The sequence below is a fragment of the Solanum lycopersicum genome, chromosome 9 (genome assembly GCF_036512215.1).
Source record: "Solanum lycopersicum chromosome 9, SLM_r2.1".
Lineage (NCBI taxonomy): Eukaryota > Viridiplantae > Streptophyta > Magnoliopsida > Solanales > Solanaceae > Solanum > Solanum lycopersicum.
Genome location: NC_090808.1, coordinates 56,762,283 through 56,784,339, shown reverse-complemented (window position 1 = coordinate 56,784,339; position 22,057 = coordinate 56,762,283). Strand labels below are relative to the sequence as shown.

The 22,057-nt window shown below is 39.0% G+C and overlaps 1 protein-coding gene across 1 annotated transcript; it reads right to left on the bottom strand.

The window, feature by feature from the left end:
* Nucleotides 1–20,953: 20,953 nt before the first annotated feature.
* Nucleotides 20,954–21,820, bottom strand: LOC104649319 (uncharacterized). The gene is made up of 3 exons (XM_010328212.1): nucleotides 21,719–21,820; nucleotides 21,303–21,394; nucleotides 20,954–21,233 (listed from the first exon to the last, which is right to left on the bottom strand). Exons 1-3 carry the CDS (start codon nucleotides 21,818–21,820, stop codon nucleotides 20,954–20,956), a joined length of 474 nt encoding a protein of 157 aa, XP_010326514.1.
* Nucleotides 21,821–22,057: the final 237 nt, after the last annotated feature.

The window sequence follows — 22,057 nt, the reverse complement described above, 5'->3', positions numbered from 1 at the left end:
TGCTTTATTTTGTTCAAAGCATTCTTAAGAAAATGGTCTAAAATCCTCCCAATCTATATATGAAATCTGAACTATGTTGGAATTAATGCATCAATGTTTAGTTTTTCGAAATTGTCTCTTAGTTTTTCAAGAAGTCTCTTTAGAATTTAGTAGTACATGTATCTAGTAAATTGTGATACATGTATTTAGTTATTTGAGAAAGACTTTTTGTTTTCTATTTTGAGTAGCATAAATAGTGATGTAGTTGATGATTATAATCATCTCAAGTGGCCTTAAATAGCCTATAATAAACTTGAGCATTATCTAAATATATTATTTTCCTTCCATATTTCTTACAAATTGATATCAAGAGCATGTTTTCGTTTTTAATCTGGGGTTAGGTGAAGAAAAAAATATGGCATCCAAAACAAATGAAGGTGCTGATTCTTCAATTGTTCTTCATTTTTAATTGAACTGATTTTGAATACTGGAAAATAAGTGTCACGACCCAAATCGGGCCGCGACTGGCACCCACATTTATTCTCCTATGTGAGCGAACCAACCAATCTAAACCTTAACATTTCAATATAATATCAACAAAAAGTAATGCGGAAGACTTAAACTCATTAATAAAAACCAATTCAATAATTTCTAAAAACTCAACAACAATTATTATCCCAAAAATCTGGAAGTCATCATCACACGAACATCTACTTCAAATTACTAAAGTTAAAAGTATCTAGAAGCTAAAATACAAAAAAAAGCTAGTCCATGCCGGAACTTCAAGGCATCAAGACATGAAGAGGAAGATCCATTCCAAGCTAGAAGCATTAGCTCACCCTGAAATCCAGTGTAATGAAGACTGGCTAGAGTTGCGGTTGGGTTGAAGACGACGACACGTTTGCTGCACTCCACAAATAACAAGGAAAGAAACATACAAGTTGGGGTCAGTACCAAACACGGGTACTGAGTAGATATCATCGGCCAACTCAAAATAGAAAACAATATGCATCAAATAATATCATAAATCAACTACAATACTCAATCTGTAGCAACAACATGTACAAGAATCTTTGATAAATAACGTCAAGTACACTCATGAGGACTCAAGCCTCCATATCATACTCATTTGGAAATTAGGTTCATTAGATTGAGTATGTTAACATCTTTCAAGATTCATTATCTTTATTCCTCTTGTGTCGGCACGTGACACTCCACTCCCCTACTACTATGTGTCAGAAGGTGACACTCCGATCTCCTAATTCTACGTGTCGGTTCGTGACACCCGATCCCCTAATTCTACGTGTCGATTCGTGACACCCGATCCCCTAATTCTACGTGTCAGTTCGTGATACCAGATCCCCTAATTCTACGTGTCGGTTTGTGACACTCGATCCCCTAATTCTACGTGTCGGTTCGTGATACCCGATCCCCTAATTCTACGTGTCGATTCGTGACACCCGATCCCCTAATTCTACGTGTCGGTTCGTGACACCCGCTCCACTAATCTCATTCTATTAATTCATCAAGCCTTCTTTTATACCAAGGCATCATCAATCTCATTACTTTAGTTCATCAAGCCTTCTTTTATACCAAGGCATCATCAATCTAATTACTTTAGTTCATCAAGCCTTCTTTTATGCCAAGGCATCATCATTAACAAGAGATTTTCAAGATTTGGGATTCAATAGCTTCATCATGCTTATTTTATCACAATTACATAACCACATTCATGCAAGCATACAATTAAGCATATAGAAGGGTTTACAATACTACCAATACATATCATTCGCCATTAAGAGTTTACTACGAATAGTATATAAACCATAACCTACCTCCATCGAAGATTAGTGATCAAGCAAGGAATTTCCCCAAGCTTTGTTCTTCGTTTTCTCTCTTCCTTGTTCGATCCTCTCTCTCTCTTTGTTCTTTCTACTTTTCTTATTCAAACCCTCTTTCTTTTACCCTAATTAGTATATAATTAAGAATAAAAGATGGCAATAATAACCCACTAATTAACTTAAGGTTACCTCTTTTAACCCCCAAGTAATTAGACTTATTAAAATTAACCCACTAACTTTATAATTAAAGCAGGAATAGTCCAAAATGCCCCTTAAAATAATTACAGAAATCCGACCCTACCTTGGATTACGCAGCCTGTGACAGCCCATCGCGCCTGCTACGGTCCGTCCTGCTGCTCCGTCACAGAGTTCAGAGACTCAATTTCTCTGAAGAGTCTGTGACAGTCCGTCCTGCCATTCCATTACAAAGTTCAAAGAGTCGATTTCAGTACCCAATTTTCAGAATTTCTAAGTGTTTTAAAATGAGACCCCCTCTACGGTCCGTCGTGCCCTTGACGGTCCGTCGTGGGGTCCGTTGTTTCTGCTAGTTTTTCCAGAATCAAAGTCTGCTGCTCAAAACGACTAAATAGGTCGTTACAATAGATACCAATTTACCCATCGTTCGTCCTCGAACGATCATGAGAAGAAAAACAAGGGCGAAAAGAAGTACCTGAATTTGTAAATAGGCGTGGATATCTTTCCTGCATGTCAGCCTCTTTCTCCCAAGTGGCTTCTTCGACTGGTTGATTCTTCCATTGAACTTTGATAGATGCAATCTCCCTTGACCTCAACCTGCGGAATTCTCTATCTAGAATAGCAACAGGTTCCTCCTCATAAGACAAATTCTCATCAAGCAAAACTGAATCCCAACGGATAATGTAGTTTCCATCCCCATGGTATCTTTTCAACATAGACACATGGAATACCGGATGAACTCCGGATAGCCCTGGAGGCAAGGCTAACTGATAAGCCACCTCTCCTACTCGCTTAAGTACTTCAAAGGGACCAATATACCTTGGGCTTAGTTTACCTCTTTTACCAAACCGCATTACCCCTTTCATGTGTGAAACCTTCAGCAAGACTTGTTCACCCTCCATGAACTCCAAGTCTCTAACTTTTCGATCTGCATATTCCTTTTGCCTACTTTGCGCCGCTAACAACTTTTCTTGAATAGATTTTACTTTTTCTAATGAATCCCTCAAAAGGTCAGTACCCCAAGGTCTAACCTCAAATGCATCAAACCACCCAATGGGAGACCTACATCTTCTCCCATATAGTGCCTCAAATGGGGTCATATCAATGCTTGAGTGATAGCTATTGTTGTAAGAGAATTCCACTAAGGGTAAGAAGCTATCCCAATGACCACCAAATTCTATCACACATGCGCGAAGCATATCCTCCAACACTTGAATCATTCGCTCAGACTGACCATCGGTGTGAGGATGGAACGCAGTACTAAGGTCCAACCTAGTACCCAATTCCGCATGCAATGTTTTCCAAAACATAGAAGTAAACTGTGTACCTCTATCTGATATGATGGAGAGTGGAACCCTATGCAACCGAACAATTTCTAAGATATAGGTTTTGGCTAACTTCTCTGCATTGTAAGTCACCTTGACCGGAATGAAATGAGCAGACTTAGTTAACCTATCAACAATAACCCAAATAGAGTCATACTTACCCATTGTCTTGGGAAGACAAACCACGAAATCCATTGCAATCCTTTCCCACTTCCATTCAGGAATGGGCATTCTCTGAAGTGTTCCTCCGGGCCTCTGGTGTTCATACTTTACTTGCTGACAGTTTGGAAATTTGGCAATAAAATCAACAATATCACGCTTCATTCTACTCCACCAAAAGTGTTGCTTTAGGTCACGATACATCTTGGTTGGACCGGGATGTATAGAATAACTTGAACTATGAGCCTCTGTCAGAATAGTGTTGATCAAATCGTCAACTCGGGGTACACATACCCTTCCCTTGATTCTCAAAACACCTTCTTCATCGATTTGTGCTTCCTTAGCCTCTCCTCGCAATACTTTATCTTGGATTCTGCTTAGTTTCTCATCCTCAAATTGATTCCCCTTAATCTTGTCAAGAAAAGAAGATCTTGCCTCCACACAAGCCAACAATCCTCCCTTCTCATTTACTTCTAATCTCATCAAGTCGTTAGCCAGAGTCTGAACCTCTCTAGACAATGGACGTCTAGAAACTTGCAAGTGAGCTAGACTTTCCATGCTCCCTGCCTTTCTACTTAAGGCGTCTGCCACAACATTAGCCTTTCCCGGATGATACAAGATAGTGATGTCGTAGTCCTTCAGTAGTTCCATCCATCTCCTCTGTCTTAAATTCAAATCTTTTTGAGTAAAGACATACTGTAGGCTACGATGATCCGTGTATACTTCACACTTAACCCCATACAGATAGTGCCTCCATTGCTTTAATGCAAACACTACCACAGCCAATTCCAAATCAAGGGTCGGATAATTACGTTCATACACCTTTAATTGCCTCGAAGCATAAGAATTACATTATTCTCTTGCATTAGCACGGCACCCAACCCAGAATAGGATGCATCACAATAAACAATGAAGTTCTTACGTTCCACGGGCAAGGTGAGAATTTGTGCAGTAGTCAACAAAGTCTTGAGCTTCTGAAAGCTTTCTTCACACTCGTCCGACCATACAGATGGAACATTCTGCTTAGTCAAGTTCGTCAATTGGGAAGCAATGGAAGAGAATTCCTTGACAAATCGACGGTAATAGCTAGCTAAACCAATAAAGCTTCTTATTTCTGACACATTAGTAGGTCTTACCCAATTCTTCACTGTCTCAATCTTAGAAGGATCTACCATCACTCCATCCTTGGAAACCACATGCCCCAAGAAGGACACTGCATCTAGCCAAAACTCACACTTGGAGAATTTGGCATAAAGCTTTTTCTCCCTCAACACTTCCAATACCATTCTCAAATGCTCTTCATGTTCCTTCTTGCTCTTTGAGTATACCAATATTTCATCAATAAATACGATCACAAATAGATCCAGATATGGCTTAAAAATCCCATTCATCAAGCTCATGAAAGCAGCAGGGGCATTCGTAAAACCAAAAGACATCACTACAAATTCGTAATGCCCATACCTGGTCCGAAAAGCAGTCTTTGGCACATCCGTTGCCCGTATCTTCAATTGGTGATAACCAGATCTCAAGTCAATCTTAGAGAAGACACAAGCACCTTGTAACTGATCGAACAAGTCATCAATGCGAGGAATGGGATACTTGTTCTTAATAGTTACCTTGTTCAACTGCCTGTAGTCTATGCACATCCTAAAACTCCCATTCTTTTTCTTCACAAATAATACCGGAGCACCCCATGGAGATGCACTTGGTCTAATAAAGCCTTTGCTTAGCAACTCTTGAAGTTGGGCATTTAACTCTCTTAACTCCACGGGAGCCATTCTATAAGGGGGTATAGAAATGGGGCAAGTACCCGGTTCAAGATCAATGCAGAAGTCAATATTTCTATCCGGTGGCATACCCGGAAGGTCTGCGGGAAACACATCTAAAAAATCACGAACTATCGAGACCGACTCAATTGGAGGTACTTGGGTAGTATCATCCCTGATATGTGCCAAGAACGCTAAACAACCCTTACAATCCCTTTTCTTAGCACGAAGAAAGGAGATGATACGAACCGGATTGGAAGTGTAGTCGCCCTCCCACAGTAATGGATCCATCCCAGGCTTGGCTAACGTCACAGTTTTAGCATTACAATCCAAGATCGCAAAATTCGGAGAAAGCCAAGTCATACCCAGAATTACATCAAAATCAACCATGTCTAAGATAACCAAGTCTACATAAGTATTGTTCCCCCCAAAATTCACCAAACAAGACCTATATATCCTTTCAACTATTACAGACTCACCCACCGGAGTAAACACACGAATAGGTATGTCAAGCAATTCACAATGTAAATTAAGACCATTAGAAAATGAGGAAGATACATATGAAAATGTGGATCCAGGATCAAATAATACAGAAGCCATACAATCACAAACCAAAAGATTACCTGTGATGACAGCATCTGATGTTTCCACTTCTGACCGCCCAGGGAAAGCATAACAATGGGCCCTCTCACCTGTCTGTCCGTTTCCCCTACCATGTTGTGATGTAGTGGCTCTAGTTTGCCCATCACCCCGGCCGTTTTGATGACCACCATTACCTCAGCCACAACGTCCTCCAGAATAACGGCCTCTACCATGACCACCTCTACCTCTAGCTATTGGGGGTGTGTAACTCTGTTTTGGACAATTCCTCCTAATATGTCCAGTCTCCCCACATTTATAACACTCTCTAGAGTCAAGCATAGGTCTCTCAGAGAAGTGTTGACCGGTCTGAGGTGGACCCCCAACTACAGTCTGTAGTGAAGACTGAATTGGTCGAACTGAGTAACCTCCTGAACCCTGTCCTCTAGAGTAAGAGCCATTAAACTCACCTCCCTTTCAAAAACTTTTTGATGTTGATGGCATGGTGAAGTCATCTGGCTTCACTCCCTCTACCTCTATCACGAAGTCTACCACTTCTTGAAAAGATTTCGCTGTAGCCGCTACCTGTAAGGCTGAAATCCGCAATTCTGACCTCAACTCCTTCACTAAACGGCGAATCCGCTCTTGTGGACTTAAAACAAAGATGAGTGGCATATCTGGAAAGTGCACGAAACTTAGCCTCATATGCAGTAACCGACATCCTACCTTGCTCTAGGCTCAAGAATTCATCTCTTTTCCTATCCCTCAAAGTCCGGGGAATATACTTCTCCATAAACAAGCTAGAGAATGATGCCCAAGTCATAGGTGGTTCCTCTGTTGGTTGACACTCAACATGTGAGCGCCACCACATTTTGGCATTCCCTTGAAACTGATAAGTCACAAACTCAACACCAAACCGTTCTACTATACCCATCTTGTGTAGTAGCTCATGACAGTCAACCAGAAAATCATAGGCATCCTCAGATTCAGCACCCTTGAAGACTGGAGGTTTCAATTTCAAGAACTTACTGAAAAGTTCATGCTGATCATTTGTCATTATAGGCTCTGTAGTCAGACGAGGAAACGTGTCTATTTCCAATGAGGCATCCATGCGGGGAGCCATAGTAGCCGCATGTTGTACCTCCAGAACCTGAGGTGCTGGTGCAGAAAACACTGGAGGTGTCTGGCCCTGATCAGATAACCCGCTAAGATAAGCCATAACCTGATTGATCATCTCTGGGTAGGTTGGAGTGGCAATTCCTCATTCTGCACTTGTTCATTCTCTCCATCCTCCCCTTCTCTTACTACTTCCTCAGTCGGTGGAGGAGTCACCGCCCTAGTACCAGATGGGCTAGGTGCTCATCCTCTTCTCCTAGAGGACGTCCTCCCACGACCTCTACCGTGGCCTCTTGCCACTGCTCCTCTTCGAGATACACTCTCAGTGGCTGGCTCAGATACATCTTGTCTTGCTGATGTTGATGTTGGCGCGGTTGTTGCTCTAGTTCTAACCATCTGCGAAATAGAGTGAAGATGGTCAGATACCAATTTGTATCACCTAGATACCAATTGGACCCAAGTAATAGCACGAAACAAAGAATGAAAGAATGGAATTTTCCTAAAGTCTTATAGCCTCTCAAAGAAAAGTAAAGGCGTCCCCCTACCGTTCCTTAAGACTCTACTAGACTCGTTCTTGTGTGATGAGACCAACGAACCTAATGCTCTGATACCAAGTTTGTCACGACCCAAATCGGGCCGCGACTGGCACCCATATTTATCCTCCTATGTGAGCGAACCAACCAATCTAAACCATAACATTTCAATATAATATCAACAGAAAGTAATGCGGAAGACTTAAACTCATTAATAAAAACCAATTAAATAACTTCTAAAAACTCAACAACTATTATTATCCCCAAAATCTGGAAGTCATCATCACAAGAGCATCTACTTCAAATTACTAAAGCTAAGAGTATCTAGAAGCTAAAATACAAAAAAGAGCTAGTCCATGCCGGAACTTCAAGGCATCAAGACATGAAGAGGAAGATCCAATCCAAGCTAGAAGCATTAGCTCACCCTGAAATCCAGTGTAATGAAGACTGGCTAGAGTTGCAGTTGGGTTGAAGACGACGGCACGTTTGCTGCACTCCACAAATAACAAGGAAAGAAACATACAAGTAGGGGTAAGTACAAAACACGGGTACTGAGTAGATATCATCGGCCAACTCAAAATAGAAAACAATATGCATCAAATAATATCATAAATCAACTACAATACTCAATCTGTAGCAACAACATGTACAAGAATCTTTGATAAATAACGTCAAGTACACTCATGAGGACTCAAGCCTCCATATCATACTCATTTGGGAATTAGGTTGATTAGATTGAGTATGCTAAAATCTTTAAAGATTCATTATCTTTATTCCTCTTGTGACGGCACGTGACACTCCGCTCCCCTACTACTATGTGTCGGAACGTGACACTCCGATCCCCTAATTCTTCGTGTCGGTTCGTGACACCCGATCCCCTAATTCTACGTGTCGGTTCGTGACACCCGATCCCCTAATTCTACGTGTCGGTTCGTGGCACCCGATCCCTTAATTCTACATGTCGGTTTCTGACACCCGATCCCCTAATTATACGTGTCAGTTCATGACACCCGATCCCCTAAATCTACGTGTCAGTTCATGACACCCGCTCCCCTAATTCTTCGTGTCAGTTCGTGACACCCGATCCAATAATCTCATTCTATTAATTCATCAAGCCTTCTTTTATACCAAGGCATCATCAATCTCATTACTTTAGTTCATCAAGCCTTCTTTTATACCAAGGCATCATCAATCTGATTACTTTAGTTCATCAAGCCTTCTTTTATGCCAAGGTATCATCATTAAAAAGAGATTTTCAAGATTTGGTATTCAATAGCTTCATCATGCTTATTTTATCACAATTACATAACCACATTCATGCAAGCATACAATTAAGCATATAGAAGGGTTTACAATACTACCAATGCATATCATTCGCTATTAAGAGTTTACTACGAATAGTATAAAAACCATAACCTTACTCCACCGAAGATTAGTGATCAAGCAAGCAATTTCCCCAAGCTTTGTTCTTCGTTTTCTCTCTTCCTCGTTCGATCCCCTCTCTCTCTCTTTGTTCTTTCTACTTTTCTTATTCAAACCCTCTTTCTTTTACCCTAATTAGTATATAATTAAGAATAAAAGATGGCAATAATAACCCACTAATTAACTTAAGGTTACCTCTTTTAACCCCCAAGTAATTAGACTTATTATAATTAAACCACTAACTTTATAATTAAAGCAGGAATAGTCCAAAACGCCTCTTAAAATAATTACAGAAATCCGACCCAGCCTGGGATTACGCAACCTGTGACGGCCCGTCGCACCTGCGACGGTCCGTCCTGCTGCTCCGTCATAGAGTTCAGAGACTCATTTTCTCTGAAGAGTTTGTGACGGTCCGTCACGCCTGTGACAGTCCGTCCTACCATTCCATTACGAAGTTCAGAGAGTCGATTTCAGTATCCAATTTTCAGAATTTCTAAGTGTTTTGAAACGAGATCCCCTCGATGGTCCGTCGTGCCCATGACGGTCCGTTGTGGGGTCTGTTGTTTTTGCCAGTTTTTCCAAAATCAAAGTCTGCTGCTCAAAACGACTAAACAGGTCATTACAATAAGAATGAGAATACATTTGAAAGATGAAGGTTGGTGGACTATTGTTGCAAATGGATTTGAAGAGCCAGACAACGATGGTGATCTTACAGCAGCAGAAATGAAAAATCTTGAGGCTAAGTATCGTCATGATGTAAAAGCCTTGGGAGTCTCAAGAACATATTTTGCAAAAATTACTACTTGTGAGACTGAGGTGTATGGTGACGAAAAGGTATGCCCTATAAATCTTCAAACTCTTAGAAGAGAGTTTCAAAATTTAAAGATGATAGAATATGAAAAGATTGATGAATATTGAATCAGAGTCATGAATATTGTTAATAAAATGAGAAATTGTAGTGATACAATTTATAACCAACAAGTTGTGGAAAAGATTCTAATTAGTGTCAAAAAAAGTACGAGTACATCGTTGCTATCACTGAGGAGATAGAAGATCTTTCTAGGCTTTCCATCGAAGAGCTAGTTAGATCATTTCGTGCACACGAGAAGTGATTTTTTCATGAAGATCAATCAAAAGAGATGGCTTTCCAGTCTAAAACAAATGACAATTCTCAAAATTTCTCAAAATATCGTTAGAAGTAGAATCCCAAGCCAAAAAATTATGATGGTTCTTCCAAGAAGGTTGAAGAAAAAGGTGAGAAAAACTCAAGTCTTTTTGTAAAGTTTGCAAAAAGACTAACCACAATGCAGAAAAATGTAGGCACAAAGGCAAGCCCCAATGTAACTTTTGTAAAAAGTTTGGCCACGTTGAAAAGGATTGCTGGCACAAGAAACAGAAGCAAACAAATTTTTGTGAAAAACAGAAGGAAGAAAGGGAAGAAAACCTTTTTTTTGCTTCTAAATGTGATGCTTCAACAAAAAGTAATGGATGATATGTTGATAGTGGTTGTAGTAATCACATGACTGGAGATGAAAAGGCTTTCCTCTCAATTAGTAATAGCATAACTACTAAAGTGAAGATGGCGAATGGGGCCTTAGTCGATGCGAAAGGTAAAGATGTTATTTCAATAAGCATGAAATGAAGCAGTAAGCAAGTTCATGATGTTCTTTATGTTCCTGACATAGAAGAAAATTTGCTTAGTGTTTGTCAACTCATGGAAAATGGTTATTCTCTTGTGTTTAGAGATAATTATTGCAGGATTTATGATAAAATTGAGCAAAATCAAGTCATTGTTGAAGTAAAGATGATAAAAAGAAACTTCCCTTTGCAATTTCATTACAACGCATTAAAGAATGAAATTGTAGATAATTCATGACTTTGGCACAAAAGATTTTATCACTTGAATTTTCATGGTTTAAAGCTTCTCAAGCAAAAGGGCATGGTGCAACTCCTTCCTGAGATACATACTGAGGTGGATACATATGAAAGTTTTATGATGGGAAAGCAACACAGGAAGTCTTTTACAAAAGGGGTGTCTTGGAGAGCAAGTGTACTTTTGGAACTAATTCATATCGACATGTGGACCACTGAAGTCTCCATCTCTTAGAAGTCAAAGGTATTTTCTAATCTTTTTTGATGATTTCTCAAGAATGACTTGGATTTATTTCTTAAAATAAAAGTCAAAAGCATTTGCTACATTCAAGAAATTTGAAGCCCTTGTTGAAAAACAAAAAGTTTGCAACATCAAAACTATTCACAGTGATCGAGGAGGTTAGCACACAAGACAAGAATTTGAAGATTATTGCAAAAATGAAGGCATTCATAAGCAACTTACAGCAGGGTACGCTCCTCAACAAAATGGTGTATCTGAAAGAAGAAATAGAACAATTTTTGAAATGACCAAAACTATGATGAATGAGAAAGGGCTGCCAAAATATTTTTCGGCAGAAGCAGTGCATACACCAGTTCACATCCTTAACAGGTGTCCAACAAAGGCACTAAAGGACAAGACACCAGTTGAAGATTGGACTGGAATTCAACTTTCTGTAAGTAATTTTAAAATTTTTAGGTGTATTTACTATACTCATGCACCTGCTTACAAAAGAACAAAATTGGATGAAAAAAGTCAAAAATGTTTCTTTCTTGGTTATAGTGATGTGACAAAAGGATATAGTCTTCTCGATGTCAAAACAAACAAACTTGTTTTTAGTAGAGATGTCATGTTTGATGCAAAAACAATATGGAATTGGGAGGATAAAAAGATAGAGAATACTGCTATCATATCTTCAAATCAAGAAGAGGATGAGAAAGATGAAGATGTCTCTCAAGGGGGAGAAACACCAGATTAAGATGATGAAGAACCGCCTCTAAGAGAAACAAAAAGTTGAGTGACATTTATCAAAGATGTAATTTTGCCGTTGCTGAGCTAGAAAATTATGAAGAAGCAATAAAGCATGATGTTTGGAAGAAATCCATGGAAGAAGAAATTCGAATGATTGAAAAAAATATTGGTTGGGAGCTTGTGGCTATTCCTAGAAAAATAGAAGTTGTAAGTCTAAAATGGATTTACAAAATCAAACTAAATGAGGATGTAGATATTCAAAATCACAAAGCAAGGTTGGTTGCTAGAGGCTTCACCCAATTGATTTTTATGAAACTTTCTCTCCAGTTGCTCGTCTTGAGACAAATAGAACTGTAATTGTTGTTGCTGCACAAAAGAAATGGAAGATAATTCAACTTGATATTAAATCAGCATTTCTGAATGGAAAACTTGATAACGAGATTTATGTTGAGCAACTTCAAGGATTTTTTGTTCAAGAGGGAGAAGCAAAGGTGTACAGGCTAAAAAAAAGATCTTTACGGGTTGAAGCAAGCCCCAAGAGCTTGGTACAATTAAATTGATACATACTTTCTGAAAAATAATTTTCAGAGAATTAAAAGTGAAGCCACTTTGTATGTGAAGAAAGAACATGGTAGCATTATCATTGTTTGTCTCTATGTGGATGATTTGTTCTTTACGTGAAATGATGTAAAGATGATGCAAAATTTCAAACAAGATATGATGCAAGACTATGAAATGAGTGATCTTGGGTTGCTAGATTATTACTTGGGCATCGAAGTTTCTCAAGAGAAATAAGAAATTTTCATTTCTCAAAGAAGTATACTAAAATTATTCTTCAAAAATTCAAAATGATGGATTGCAGGCATGTGGTCATACCATTAGCAGCAAATGAGAAGTTTAGAAAAGATGACGGAGAAAAGAAAGTTAATAGCTCAATTTGTAGGAGTTTTATTGGAAGTTTGCTATATCTTAGTATTATGTTTGCTGGTAGTTTATTATCCAGATTCATGCAAGAACCAAGCAAAGGGCATTTTGGAGCTGCAAAAAGCATGCTCTACGCTACTTGCAAGGAACAATGGATTATGGGAAAATGTACAAATTTTGTGGAGAGTTGTGTCACGACTAGAATCAAGACCTCTGACGAGATCGGCGTCGTTGACCTCTCAGAGGTCACAGACAAGCCGACTTACGTCATTCTTACTTTACATAGGTTAATTTTTGCGGAAAATTTAAACCTTTTTGTTTGTTAACATACTTATAAAATATCCTCGTTAATACGTAATTTTTCACCATCAACCATCTAATATTATGAAATAAGCAACTGAAAGAAATAGTTCAATTCTTATTAAGTGTATAATTGCCAAAATGGCACCAATACACAGTCTGAAAAAAAACAAGAAAGAAACACTAGTGGAACATGCTCTACTAGCTCAACTCTAAAACTAAGTTAAAATATAAAACACTAGCATCATCGAAAGCATGATGACCTACCGAAACCGGATGAATACTATAGGTCTAGAATAACTGCAGTGATGATCCTGTAGCTCTATCATCCACCTGAGCATGCACCTAAAATAGTAAGGTTTGTATAGGGTTAGTACACACTTGTAGTAAGTATGGGTAAATGAAAGCACACAGCAAGTACATGAATAAGAAAGAATAGCTCTTACCTAACAACATGATTACGGGAAGTCAAGTCAGTGGACTTGCAAAATTTGGATTATGAAACTCAGTGAACTTTCTAAATTTTGATTAAAAAAGTTCATGAGCTTTCCACATTGGGATTAGGAAAGTCATGCCATGAGAGTAACATGCATCATCATAAATATCATATTGCACATAACACATAATATATAACACATAACTTCTTTCATATCATTTATTTGCCATGAGATATTGGAATCATGGACTTGAAATTAAGACTTTAAAAAATGAGGGCTCAACATATGAGACCTCAACTAGGGATTCTTCATTAGAAAACACAGACTGTGCTTCATTCATTCATACGTACTTCATTTCATTTAATTCATAGGCTAGAGTGGACAACAACAATACCTAGGGTGTAGTTTAAGACTTTCATCGGGTTTGATGTGAAATGATCAATAATAACCTAATGTCATTACCTGAGTCTAGCTCACCTCTTGATTATCCTATCCTAACCCCTTTTGGTATCATTCTTTTCATTATGTGCTTCATTTAAGGCTGGCCTGTTTCATTCATTGGGAACTTTATTTTAAACGACATAGATCATGTGAGCATCATGAAATCAAGTTTCTCCCCCACACCGAAAAGAGGTGGAATCACTGGCCAAAGTGACCCTAAACATGCTAGCGTACATAGGAATTTAACCCCGCCATAGCCGTATATTGTATGTATAGGTTCGAAGACTAGGAGATATAAGGAAACCCATACTCGACAAGCAGGACAGTTTCATCTTATAAGAGTTAAGTGAACCTCCACGCTTTTTGAAAGAAGGCATCACGTCTCATAGCTAGCCTATCGGTGCTCAGTATAATGTTCCATTTCATTCATCTCATATGTCATGTAAGCTGACTTCTAGTATGAGGACATCATAGCTGATTAGATGATTTCTTATCTCATCATTAGTATTAAGTGTGTTAATCTCCATACTTTCATTAGTGTGTTCATAGAGACTGATCTGTTCATTTACTTCACACTCTCATAGGTGAGTTTGTTTTGGTAATATTTACTTAGGATCATTTGCGATTTCCTCTCATCTTTTACATTAGCCTCATATAATGTTGTCACAACATTCATTAACATTAGCACATTTGCTCTTCCTCATTACTCAACCCATTTTACGTGAATGTTCATTTCATCATATGTCAATGCACTTGGTCATCTAGTGTATTTCACTCATAAGAGTTAAGTGAACCTCCGCTCCACGCTTTCTGAAAGATGGCATCACCGGTCATAGCTAGCTTATTGGTGCTCAGTATAAAGTTTTATTTCATTCATCTCATATGTCATGGAAGCTGGCTTCTAGTATGAGGGCATCATAGCTATTAGATGATTTCTCATCTTATTATTAGTATTGAGTGTGTTAATCTCAATACTTTCATTAGAGTGTTCATAGAGATTTGTATCTTCATTTACTTCACACTCTCATAGGTGAGTACGTTTTGGCAAAATTTACTTAGGATCATTTGAGATTTGCACTCAACTTTTACATTAGCCTCATATCATGTTGTCACCACATTCTTTCACATTAGCACATTTTCTCTTCCTGATTACTCAACCCATTTTACGTGAATGTTCATTTCATCATATGCCAATACACTTGGCAATCTAGTATATTTCACTCTTAACCCTTCTAGGTTTTCATCATTTCATTATTCATTTCATCGTTTCTTTGTTCATTTTATCATTTATTTGTTCATTTCATCAATTCATTGTTTATTTCATTACATACATCTTAGGTTCACTTGCTTTTAAAGGTATGCTAGACTTATGAGTCTATACATATAAGCCATGAGGCTTCATTCATAATTCGTTAAGTAATCCATACATTCCTAAGATTATGTAGTATAATTCATGTATCTTGTATATATGACAAGATCTTGATTTGATCTAAGTAGGTGGCATTATTCTTGGATACTTTTTTCACGTATGACTTATGTATCAATACGCAAGTTTGGGAAAAGGAACCCAAGTTTGAATTCCTTGGATATACTTTACATTTTCATTGATTTTATTTTTAATCTTTATGATATTGGGACTCTAGATTAAACTCCAAAATTACTAATATATTTTTAATTCTCTACGTGCTTTTCCTCTTAAATTGGCCGAGGGGTTGTGGGTTCGAACCCCCACAACCCCTTTTTATTTTTCATTAACATCAGTTGGCCCATTTTCGCCTAAACCAAGAGGTCGTGGGATCAAACCCCCACAGCCTCTTTGATTTTTTTATTATTAAATTCGTTGGAATAAGGAGGTCGTGGGTTCGAACCCCTACAACCTCCTTAATATTATTTAATTTTGGTAGGGGCTTGGGAGGTTGTGGGTTCGAATACCACTCCTCCAATTTATTTGCATAATTATTTTTCTCCTCTTTCTCCTGCAGTTCACGAGTTTGAATTCCCCCAGCCCTTTTTTTGTTTTTTCTTTTCTTTTCTCGTGAATTTACAGTGGCCAAGTTCGATTTCACTTAGCCCCATTTTCTCTTTCCCTTCTCGCGAACTAGTATCCAGGTTCAATTCCCCCCAGACCCATTTTATTTTCCTTTTTTTTTTGTTCGCGAATTCAATGTGGAAAAAGGGTGAGGTCACAGGTTCGAATCCTGATGGCCTCACCTCATTAAAATGCTTAATTTCCAGATTTCTTGGTTAAACTTTAGCCTAAAATAATATTGCGTGGTTGCTGAAAATTTTAGTCCTTCTTCAACTCATTTTCATCAACATTTTCACCTGATTCAAAGGGTTCATTCATATTTCATTTTGATACATTTTTAGGCGCCTCTTTTATAAGTTTATTTGGCTAAAAAATTTTTATTCAATCGACCATATTTCATTACAACGAACATCACATTTCATACCCATTTCACACATAAAATACACATAATGAACTTGTTAATTCATACGTCTAATAGTGAGCTCATTCACTGCCAATGTGCATCCACACACATCATTTTATTTATCATACATTGCTTGTCATTTTTGTGATTTCATATACATAAACATATTCATGTTCAATACGAAAACACATACATGCCTAAATCTACCAGCACAAAATACCCAACATACGAAGTCATTTGGGAGCTAGTGACAAGGACATGCAACGGGGAACAACCTTAGTTTCAGAGTGAATATCTTGAATCGTGAGGGGCCTCTTGGGAAAGGGACCAAGAGACCCATACCTTAATTTGCTTATTCAAACGTGAAGTTGCTGCCCAAATCCTTCTCCAAAACCACGTCCAACTCACCAAAAGTTTCACCACGAACTCGATGGAATCTTCTCTTTGCCTTAACGTTTTGGTTACTTTGTTTTTCTTAATATTTCATGCAAATTCTTCAAGTGTGAAGAAATCTTGATGTGTTTTCAGTTCTGGAAGTTGTTTTTGACAGAAACTAACGTGAGAAAGAGGATGATGAACGTGACAGAGAGAGAGAGAGAGATTATGTGTGAGAGAGAGTAGTAAAATAATAGGAGTTTTAGTTTGGGAATTAGTCAAACTTGGACTAATTATTAATTTAGATAAAAAAACTGATTTAATTAGCATAGTGAAAGGACCATTATGCCCTTAAAATTTTAGATTTTAAATAATAATTAAATCACCTTAAGTACTTATCCTATTCATTTTTAAGGTTGTTACATTATCCCCCCTAGGAACATTAGTCTCCGAATGATGCTACCACTAAATATCGTCATGCCAATCAGATTATAACATTATATCTATGCACAATCAAACTATAGCAACAAAATACGGAGAGATAAGGAAACATAGCCTTAAGAGTAGGAAATCTAACCTCAAGAGCTGAAAAGATGAGAGTAGCGAGATCTTATGTCAACCTTAGCCTCTCACGTAGCACCCTCAACAAGATGATTTCTCCACAATACCTTCACTGTGGAAATCTCCTTGTTCCTCAGCCGCTTGACCAGTCTGTCTAAGATCTTAACATGTACCTCCTCATAAGACAAGTCTTCATCAACCCCCAAACATTCCACAGGTAGAATTGATGCTGGATAACCTAGGCACTTCTTCAACATATAGACATAAAAGACTGGATGGACAGAAGCTAGCTCCGCAGGCAATGCTAACTCATAGGCAACCTCACCCACACGTTGTAGGATATCATATGGACCCACATACCTCGGACTCAACTTCCCTTTTCTACCAAATCTCATCACCACTTTCATAGGTGATATCTTCAAGTAAATCTGATCATCAACATCAAATTCTATGCGCCGCTTTCTATTATCTGCATATAATTTATGTCTGCTGTAAGCAGCAGCCAACCTGTCCCTAATCGGTCTAACCTTCTCTAAGGCCTCCTGAATGATCTCTAGACCAAAAATGGATGACTCTCCAACCTTGAACAACCCAACTGGAGATCTACACCTCCTACCATACAATGCCTCAAATGGTGCCATCCTAATGCTAGAGTGATAGCTATTATTATACGAGAACTCTATCAAAGGCAGGTGGTCATTCCAGCTACATATGAAGTCAATCACACACCCCCTCAACATGTCCTCCATTGTCTAAATGGTACACTCTGCTTGCCCATCAGTCTGAGAAAGAAAGGCGGTATTAAGCTTTACCTACGTACCCACGCTTTTCTTGAAAGAATTCCAGAAATGTAAAGTAAACTAAGATCCTCTATGTGAAATGATACATAAAGGAAGCCCATGCAACCTCACAATCTCATCAATATAAAAGTATCGCATAATCCTTGGCTCTGTAGGAAGACTTCACAGGGTTAAAGTGAGTAGACTTAGTCAATCTGTACACAATAACCCATATGGAGTCATGCTGCCTTCTATTTCTCGGAAGACCAACCACGAAGTCCACATTAATGGCCTCCCACTTCAAAGTTCGAACCTTAATAATCTGAGTTAGATCACCAGGCTTAAGATGCTCTTTCTTAACCTACTGACAATTAGGATACTTAGTCACATATTATGCAATGTCCTTCTTCATGCCGTCCCACCAATAATTAATGCTTAAGATCACGATACATTTTTGTGGAACCTGAATGTATGGAATATCTGGAACCATTATCATCTACATCTGGTACACAGAGCCTGTCCTGGTATCTAACTATACCATCACCTCCCAAAGCGAAAGACTCATTCATTTTTAACGACATTGAGTCCTTCAGCTCCATCAACACAGGATCAAGATGCTGACCCTTCTTGACTTAAACTACCAAGGATGATTCAGTACAAAGATGAACTGAAACACCCCCACAAGTTGAGTCAACCAATTGCACACAAGTCTGTCTAGTCTGTGTACCTCTTTGGCCAACTCCTTCTTCTCATCCTAAATGTGGGCTGTACTCCCCATGCTCATCCTGCTTAAAGAATCACCCACAACATTAGCCTTACCTGGATGGTAGTGCACATTCATTTTATAAACCTTCAACAGTTCTAACCAACACCGCTGACATAAATTTAACTCCCTCTGTGTGAAAACGTACTGGAGACTCTTATGATTTGTGAACACATCCAAATGCACTCTATACAAATAATGTCTTCATGGCTTCAGTGCAAACTCCACAGATGCCAACTCTAGGTCATGTGTGGGATAATTCTTCTCATGAACCTTGAGCTGTCTGGAAGCATAGTCTATAACCTTACCAGCCTTCATAAGAACACAAACCAAACCAACTCTAGATACATCACAATAGACAGTGTAATTCTCACCACACTTAGGCAGAGTAAGCACCGGGGCTGAAGTTAGTCTTTCCTTGAGCTCTTGGAAACTCTTCTCACCAGTTTCTGTCTTTTCAAACATGGCTTTCTTTTTCGTCAAAGTTGTCAGTGGGGCAACAATGGAAGAAAAGCCCCCCACAAACCTGCAGTAATAACCAGCCAGTCCGAGAAAGCTACGAATGTCAATGGGAGTAAGGGGCTTTGGCAAGTTCTTAGTAGTTTCAGGCTTCCTGGGGTCCAGCTCTACACCTTGGTCGGATACAACATGACCTAGGAGGGTCACTGATCTCAACCATAATTCACACTTGTTGAATTTGGCATACAACTAATGCTGTCTAAGTACCTGCAAAGTTAAAGTCAAATGTTGTTCATGCTCTTTCTTGGTCTTAGAGTAGATAAGAATGTCATCAATGAATGATATGACAAAAGATTCAAGGTACTCACGGAAGACTCTGTTCATGAGATCCATAAATGCAGCAGGTACATTTGTGAGACCAAATGACATAGCCAAGAACTCATATTGACCATAACAGGTCCGAAAGGCTTTCTTTGGGACATCTCTATCCCTAACCCTAAGCTGATGATACCTTGAACAAAGATCAATCTTAGAGAACAAATTAGACCCTTGGAGCTGATCAAACAAATCATCTATTCTGGGAAGTTGATACTTATTCTATATAGTGACTTTGTGGAGCTGCCGATAATCTAGTCACATTCTAAGGGTCCCATTTTTCTTCTTTACAAACAACACTAGAGCACCCCATGTGGATATGCTCGGCTGAATGAAACCCTTGTCAATGAGATCTTTTAAATGAAGCTGCAACTCTTTGGGTTCTGCTGGAGCGATTCTATAAGAAGGAATTGAGATTGGTTTAATATCGGGTTCTAAGTCGATATCAAAGTCAATCTCTCGAAGGGGAGGGACTCCAGACAAATCTATAGGAAACACATCTAGGAACTCATTCACTAAGGCACTTAGTCTATGAAAGGATTGTCATTATCTAAATCATTAACACTCACAAGATTGCATAGTAACCCATTGGACATCATCTTATTAGCCTTAAGATTTTAAATCAAGGGATTCAAACTACTCGAATTGTACCCCTCCCAGATTAACTCTTCGTCATTGAGGAAGCAAAATTTACCACTTTACTACGACATTCCAAGCAAGAATAACAACTGTGAAGCCATTCCATACCAAAAATAACATCAAAATCATGCATGGGTAGTTCAACCAAGTCCACACATATAGTTTTACCACATACAACTATTGGGCAATCCTTGTTTACTCTATCAGTTCTTACACTTTCTCCTTAAGGCGTACTAACAAATATAGGATCATGCAGAACTTCAGGTAGTATTTCAAAAGTAAGAGCAAGCAGAGGAGTCACAAAGAAAAGTGTATACCCTGGATGAAGTAGATCATAAACAGAAATTGAGAATACTTGCAGCATACCTATGACCACGTCAAAGAAATTCTCCCTCTCCTCCCTGCCCTTCAGGGCATATAATATGGTCCTGTTGGGAGGCTCGGCTGCTACTGTACTATGTGGGTTAGGCCTTTGCTGAGCATTACTTCCATCCTGACCTCTATTTGTGGACAGTCTCGGACCATGTGTCCACTGTTATAACAACCAAAGCAAGCATTAGTGCCCTATCTGCACTATCCACTGTGAGCTCGGCCACACTTAACACAGTTCTTCTTAGGACAATGTATCTCACCTCCATTGACCCTCTTGGGTTCAGGTCTGCATCCTCTAGGTGTTGTTCTCCTCTAAGAGTTAGAATTGCCAAAACTCTGTTACCCCTTCTTGAAACTGGGCTTCTCACGGACGCCAAAATTGTTTCTGTGGCCTCCATGGCTGGGACCTGCCTGATCTTGATGCGTAGGCCTCCTAATATCATGAAAACCTCTATTTTTGCGGTTGTCCTCTACCTGTTGGACATGCACCATAAACCTTGAAAGGTCCATATTATCATGGAGCATCGCAAACCGATACTCATCCTCCAGGTTTCTATTTTTTCCTGTGACGAACCAGCTCATTTCATCGATGTTGTTCGAAACCAGGTAAGTTGCATACCTGGATAATTTAACCAAAGCTCAGTACTTTCCTCATTCTTGATGTTAAATACTAAGGAAAGCAACATACCTTGATAGATTAACAAAGTTCAGGGAATACTCCCTGACCGTCATAGAGCCTTGTTTAAGGTTGATGAACTCTTCAACCTTGGCTTTCCTCATCTATCTGGGGAAGAAATTCTATAGAAATGAGGTCTTGAACAGCTCCTAAGTGACTAGCACTCCACCCAAAACACGTTTATCTTACCACATCTTGAACCAAGTCTGTGCAACATCCTTGAGCTGATAGAAAGCCAGCTTAGCCTTCTAAGTATTTGTGGCCCCTATAGGCACCAAAATCTTATGTACTTCATCCACAAACTCCTGAGGATCTTTAGATGTCTTAGACCCTATGAAAATAGGAGGGTTTATCCCCGTAAAGTCTTACAGCCTATCAGCCATGCTGCGAACCAGTGGGTTTTCTCTCTGAACATCCGGTCAGTTTACTTGGGCAGTCATAGCCTGAGCCTGCATCGTAATGGCCTGTGCCATCTGAGCCAGAGATGCCCTCACCTCAGCATCAATCAACCTAGCTGGGCTAACTGGCATGACCACTCCTTCATCTAGAGCCTGGGGTGGATTCTGATTACCCCTAGTAGCTGCTCCTCGCCTCCTCTAACCCTTAGTTCTCCAAGTGTTCATTATCTAAAAAACAATAGTAACGCTCATAACACCAAGAACTCAGACATTAGGAAAAGCACGATAAGATCTGAAGAAGGGATATTTTTCCTACGCATCACGCAGTCTCTAATCCAGGATAGTTGTGCTCTTCACTACCATGACATA

What these genes read in the sequence shown, in the direction of transcription:
- LOC104649319 (XM_010328212.1), bottom strand. Translation starts at nt 21,820, where the DNA reads ATGCCAGTTAGCCCAGCTAGGTTGATTGATGCTGAGGTGAGGGCATCT. An exon ending in CTCAGGCTATGACTGCCCAA is followed by an intron (nt 21,395 to 21,718) that starts GTAAACTGACCG and finishes TTCCCCAGATAG; the next exon opens with ATGAGGAAAGCCAAGGTTGA. An exon ending in AACTTTGTTAATCTATCAAG is followed by an intron (nt 21,234 to 21,302) that starts GTATGTTGCTTT and finishes TAAATTATCCAG; the next exon opens with GTATGCAACTTACCTGGTTT.